This window comes from Amyelois transitella, chromosome 17 (genome assembly GCF_032362555.1).
Source record: "Amyelois transitella isolate CPQ chromosome 17, ilAmyTran1.1, whole genome shotgun sequence".
In the NCBI taxonomy this organism is placed as follows: Eukaryota; Metazoa; Arthropoda; class Insecta; order Lepidoptera; family Pyralidae; genus Amyelois; species Amyelois transitella.
In genome coordinates this window covers 4,202,631-4,208,675 of record NC_083520.1, presented here as the reverse complement: position 1 = coordinate 4,208,675, position 6,045 = coordinate 4,202,631, and the positions used below count along the sequence as shown (strand labels likewise).

At 31.0% G+C, this 6,045-nt stretch overlaps 2 protein-coding genes across 2 annotated transcripts; one reads left to right on the top strand and one right to left on the bottom strand.

Moving 5' to 3' along the window:
• Positions 1 to 313: 313 nt before the first annotated feature.
• On the bottom strand, positions 314 to 2,349 carry LOC106143390 (uncharacterized). The gene is made up of 3 exons (XM_013345451.2): positions 2,177 to 2,349; positions 1,913 to 2,095; positions 314 to 1,583 (listed from the first exon to the last, which is right to left on the bottom strand). Exons 1-3 carry the CDS (start codon positions 2,229 to 2,231, stop codon positions 1,366 to 1,368), a joined length of 456 nt encoding a protein of 151 aa, XP_013200905.2. The 5' UTR covers positions 2,232 to 2,349; the 3' UTR covers positions 314 to 1,365.
• A 1,204-nt stretch (positions 2,350 to 3,553) lies between these two features.
• LOC106143392 (uncharacterized) lies at positions 3,554 to 5,585 on the top strand. Its single transcript, XM_013345454.2, has 3 exons — positions 3,554 to 3,732; positions 3,852 to 4,013; positions 4,409 to 5,585. Exons 1-3 carry the CDS (start codon positions 3,672 to 3,674, stop codon positions 4,630 to 4,632), a joined length of 447 nt encoding a protein of 148 aa, XP_013200908.2. The 5' UTR covers positions 3,554 to 3,671; the 3' UTR covers positions 4,633 to 5,585.
• The last annotated feature ends 460 nt before the right edge of the window (positions 5,586 to 6,045 follow it).

Below are 6,045 nucleotides of genomic sequence, written 5' to 3'. Positions count from 1 at the left end.
ACCGAGATTATCCATCATTTGTTTCTGCGCAAATAATAGAATTAATAGACCAAATGGTTCATGTATTAGAACGTGACTTAACTACAAGAACAATGTCAATTAACCCATTTGTTTGGTTAAAAATCGCGATGTATCTTTTTGTTGAAAAATACATTTCGCAAAAATTATGCACTAGTCATATTTACTTACGATCTCTCTGACAAAGTTCCGTATACCACACGGCTCAAAAAATAAAACACAGTAAGTATAAGCTTAAAATACAGTTGTATTATCAAAAAGTAATACTTATAATAAACTTATTTGTTTTGGACGGACTTAATTTTTAATTCTAAATATGGTCGGCTTGAATCTTAATTAGGTTATAGGCACAACTTATGAAACCAACATAAATAAATATGAACTTATTAAGAGCACATTTTTTAATATTGTTAAAATATATATTGATTGGTATTATTTATTTATGTATATCACGCATTGATATTTTTTTTTAAATAAGCACAAAAATAATATTATAAAAAATTTAAGAGATACATTTTCGCCATTACTTCCATATAGTCGTAAAATGATACTGTACAAAATATTTAATTACTTAAACAACTGAGATTCTAATTGATATCAAAATAGCTTAAAATATCATTTAACAAATGTTCATCAGTGAAATAGGCTTAGTCAAATTAAGTAACCTCTACTTTTTTACAAATATATCTCTACTGATCATCTAAGTATTAAAAAGTGTGTCACTATTAAAAATTATGGCGTCTATTCTTGAAAAAGAATATTATGTAAAGGCCACATTCAACTGTAAACCTTATGATCGAATTGACATTTAAATAAATTTAAATGACAGGTTGGTAGCTCATCCCTTACAAGAACTTAAGTCTTTAAAAAGATGACACAATGAATAGATTGTGCATAACTTTAACAAATTAGTTTATGTGTTACAGATTGTTATTTTGCAGTCTTTCTTTGGAATGAATATTAACATGATAGTGTTAATTGGCATGAATAAAGTAAACACCTCAAAGTATAACTTCCTACAAAAGATGACTGTAATATGTTTTTTTACATGTTCCCTGCCACTTCACCCATCTACTAGTTACATAGTTTTACCTGTATATAAATCAAGCCCATTTTCAGGATAATCTCCATCTTATATCATCATTACCTCTATATTATCTAAATAGATTATTAATTTTATATCAATCGGCCAAGTAGTACGGGATACTTAATGTGAGAATGTGATGCCAACACACATAAGCTATGGATACTGTTAAAGGTCAACAAACTACAAGTTACTTAGTCTACCTGGTACTTCAGTCATTTTAAAGGCACAGTGTAAAAATTTTCTTAACACTACACTACAAACTACAAAATACTTTTGTGCAATAAGGCAAAAATTGTTGCACTTAAAACTATAGTCAAAGATGATGTGACGAATGTTGAACTGTTACATTCATCTGAAGAACAGTAACATTCCTCCCAATACACTCCGTTTGGGTAAACACCCCAATTACAGACACCCGTCACTCCAATGTCAGCTATGGATGCACACCGTCTGATGACTTGACGCCAACGACCATCCCCTGGAAAATTTATTGAAGCAATTTAAACCACTTGTTAGTGATAAATTAATGGTTTTTCAAAGTAATTGAACACTGCTGGGATTGTTATGTTTAAAAGAAATTTAATATCAATAGTGAAATAAAAAGCTGTCAATTCAGTGTTTGGTCAAACTGAGTAAAATCATTAGGAGTGATATGTAATGTTCCATTGTGCTTGGAATCATGAAGTAAAGTTGGTACAAATTGTCTTCTTTGCTATCACTCCATTTTAATTCAAATATAGTTAATCGTAAGGATGGGCAAGTCATGCTTTGCATTTGCATACATCCCGTAAGCAACATTATACTCACATATAAATCCTCTTGGACTCTGTTGAGTCAGTTTCATGCAAAATGATCCAGGCGTGTGAGACTCGTCACTGCTACATTCGACAGCTATATGATTTTCTCTGTTGAATTTCTTGTACGCTCCACAAGTATCGTCTCCTTTGCTATCCTGTGACGATGCACACTGGTAGCAACGAACACAAAATACTGGAAAATTCAGTCAAAACGTTAGCAACCGCCGTTGGTAGTAAAATATTATTAGGTAAGTAGTAAAATATATGTTTTTACCTGATGGAAGTGCGCATACAAAAAGAATAAAATAAACTTTTGAATACATCATCATATCTCTGATTTTACTGTTGAATAACTTATGTATTAGGTATCTGTAGTTACTTTGAAATTTAAAGCGAACACACCCAACTAAATGCAGCGTTGAACATGAAAACAACAATTTATAAAGCTGTCAAAAGTGTCAAATATGAAGTTTAACAATGTAGGTAAGTGAAGCCCTGCATCAATTTTTTATAAAACAATAGACTAGTTGACTCTTTTTTTAAGTAAATCATTGTAGTTCATATATTTTGTAATTTTGACCAAGATGAAAATAATTATAATGTGCACAAAATGTTTGTCGGATGACTCCAACATTCACGTTTAAAGGGTTAAGATATAAATGATATCAATAACTAAAAGATAAATAATAGCAATTGTTTGAACAACAGACACAAGTGTCTTTAGAATCTTGGAGATTTCGTTTTGACTAAATTGTATAAACTTTATGATAATCTATTGCCAAAAGATTATTGAAAAGTCGATTGCTCTTTCGTGGCCCTTGAAGAGGTCTGTAGCGGGAGCGATGATTCGGGCTCGACCGCCATCAAAGGGAAGATCTGCCGCCAGGCAAGATGTCATGCCTGGAGAACCGGGGCACACATGGATGTTTTGTTCCTGGCCGGATATTTTCTATGCTAATCATTTATAGCCATTCCCTTCGCCAAGATTCGTTCCTTGGTAAACTAAAACGAGAAAAAATACTTTAACATAATTTAGTCCCTAATTTATCAATAAGATGCTATGCTCGATGATGTTCGACATTGTTTATATTTATGTAACCCGTGTTTATGTTTTCGATGAGAATGAAATATTGAGAATATTTCAAGTTTCTAAATCTCACAACTAAGAAGATTAAAAGTAATAAGTTTAAAAAACACATTTTTATAAATACACTTTATGATAGACAATAATTTAACGAAATATTAACCACTAACCGGTGAAAGGTTAGATTCAGCCTATTTTTGCTTTGGCATAGGCCACAATATGCTATAGAACACTTCATTTTAGTTTAATTTCGATTTATATTAGCACATTTCGTACAAAGTCCAAAAACACGGGAAAACGTAAAAACATCACGTTGTCAACATCCCACATGTAAACAAAGTGATTAAGTTCAATGGCGTCAGCGGCAGCAAAAGTACATTAAAGCCAATGAAGAGGGTGCTGGTAAAAGAGTGTAAATGTTTTTCTCCCGTAAAACCCACTGTTGTGAGAAAGAGACAGATATATTATTGTTATTTCTGAGTCAACTTGAACAACTACGGCATTTCTATATGATCGTTCTTCATTGACTCTTAGACGTTATTTTTATTAATATCTGTGCTGTCAAAAAAAAAACTTACTTTCTAACAACAAAATTGCCGAAGCCGAATCGTTTTTAGGTTTTGTTAGGGTTTATTATTTATTGAATTATAATTTTAGTGGATCCCCAGTTTTGAAAATCGCAAATATGGCTCAATGGTTTAAATATTCTTTATGTGTCATAACATTAATCAGTATTTTCGGCTACGGTAAGTTAAAAGACAAAGTTTAGGACTTGGCGGTCACGCCCAAACTTTTATGATTCTAAGCTAAGGTTGGAAGTTTTTACTAGTTATGTACTTACTAATATTATGCTAATAATTTACAGCTTTTGGAATCAAATGTTGGGACTGCCGCTCAAGCAACGATCCTAAATGCGCCGACCCTTTCGATAACAGTTCCATGCCTATTACTGATTGTAAACAAGAAAAGGGATTGGCGCACTTGCCAGGTATTAAAGCGCAGATGTGTCGGAAAATAAGACAAAAAGGTGAGTGAATACAGTTGCTAAATGTTACAAAGTAACCATGTTAAATGTAAGTATATTGGGACTTTCTAGAAAATTTTGTTAAAATTCTTAATATACCATTATTAGTTTTCAATGGAAATATACCTACTTCGGCAAGAAATCTTATTACATGCAAACCATAGAATGATAATAATAATATTAACTATCTATTAAGCAGGGTTTATTTAAAGAAAAAAGTAGCCTAGATTTTTCCTAAAGATCTATTAATATTCACATTTAGTTTTGAAATTTATTTGCTACAAACATACAAAAATTCAAATCTTTTCTCTATATTATTGATGTGGATTTAGATTAAGATACTACATATAAAATTGTAATGTCCTTATCATTCATAACAAATGTTGTAAATCTTCCAGTGAATGGTGTATGGCGTTACTTCCGAGGTTGTGCATATCTCGGGGAAGTTGGCATTCAAGGAGACGAGCGGTTCTGCCTCATGAGAACTGGCACTTACAACATTTTCATTGAATACTGCACATGCAACAGCAAAGATGGGTGTAATTCTTCATTCTCTTTTACCCCCATGCCAGTATTATTAATGTTTATGGTATGTACCAATTTCATGAAGGTTTTATTATAAGTGGAAAGTAGAATCATCAAAAATTTGAAGAAAATGTAACCCACAATTATACTTTTTTTTAATATTATACACTTGCGTCATCACTCTCTTGAATATAAGTTGTAAAATTTTAAAGTGGTCTCTTGTGCATGTTGAAATCAAAATTGAAAACCTCATAATTTTTTTGAAGTTGGTTAAAAATCAAATCAAAGCACACAGTGCACAAAGTAAGTTTTAATCAAATTGACTTTTTACTGATTTAATTTGATTAAGAAGGTGAGAATCTTTATTTATACATAAATAAGAGTTAGAATAATGTAGAGTTTCTGTGAAACTTTATAGTGTAATGTTGATTTACAATAATGTACAAAAAAGGTTTCATGTGTGTTATTATATTTGTTTTCTGATAAACTAAGATTGGAAAAGAGCTGATTATTTTTTGCTTTATTTGCAATAAAGTTTTTACTATTCCTTAAGCATAAAATTTTAGATAACTATTATTGTAGAAAACAAGAAATAATACTAAAAATATGTATTCATATGTCATAGAAGTTGCATTATGGTCAGATTGGGCCAGTTGAAAATGTAAGTATGTATCTATGACTACCAGAAAGTACACCACACAACTTATTTTAAAAACTTGATCTGAAACTATAGGATGTATTTTAGGACATTGATAAAAAAAATGTATGTGTTTTTGCAATCATTATATCAATTTGTTGTAGGAGTTTGTATGGATTATTTTTTTATTAGATATATATATATATATATGAAAAACGTGTATCTATCCTTAGGTCAATGTTTTCTTACATTTACTAGATGTTCGACTATCTTGAAGTCATGATTTGCGTGTTAAATGCCTATTACATAAATGCCTTATTGACATATGTATAAGACTGAACATCCGTCCATGAATATTTTGTATGTTTTCCATGTTAAAAATAAGTGAAATAAATTTATAAATTTGTATCTTTTTCCTTATTTTTTTATCTTGTTTTTATTTAATATTTGACATTGTATGCAACTTCTAAGGAGCATACCTAGTAACAAAGGATTCACTCTACTCATAATGTACTCTAATACTCATGACCGTGAGCTTTGATCGGGAAACACTCTCAAACTGTTTACCCCTTTACTTCATTCTAGGTTCATGACCAACTCTTTTACCCTAACAATTATAAGAATCTGGAATGCCTTACCCAAAGACTTCAGATGGATATTCAACAGGCATAATTTTAAGGGAAAGGTACATTCTTACTCAGAATGCAAACGGATTATTTATCTGTTTGCTATTTTCTAAAGGATGACTGGTAGAGAATGCTATTAGCATTAAGTCCACCTATTCTACCTTTGGGTTCTATAAAGTTTTAAATAAATATATGTATAAGAATAAATGTACCCAATTTGAAGTAGGTATATAGGTTCTCAACGTAC

What these genes read in the sequence shown, in the direction of transcription:
- LOC106143390 (XM_013345451.2), bottom strand. Translation starts at nt 2,231, where the DNA reads ATGATGATGTATTCAAAAGTTTATTTTATTCTTTTTGTATGCGCACTT. An exon ending in TGTATGCGCACTTCCATCAG is followed by an intron (nt 2,096 to 2,176) that starts GTAAAAACATAT and finishes TGAATTTTCCAG; the next exon opens with TATTTTGTGTTCGTTGCTAC. An exon ending in GAGTCCAAGAGGATTTATAT is followed by an intron (nt 1,584 to 1,912) that starts GTGAGTATAATG and finishes TAAATTTTCCAG; the next exon opens with GGGATGGTCGTTGGCGTCAA.
- LOC106143392 (XM_013345454.2), top strand. Translation starts at nt 3,672, where the DNA reads ATGGCTCAATGGTTTAAATATTCTTTATGTGTCATAACATTAATCAGT. An exon ending in AATCAGTATTTTCGGCTACG is followed by an intron (nt 3,733 to 3,851) that starts GTAAGTTAAAAG and finishes AATAATTTACAG; the next exon opens with CTTTTGGAATCAAATGTTGG. An exon ending in TCGGAAAATAAGACAAAAAG is followed by an intron (nt 4,014 to 4,408) that starts GTGAGTGAATAC and finishes TAAATCTTCCAG; the next exon opens with TGAATGGTGTATGGCGTTAC.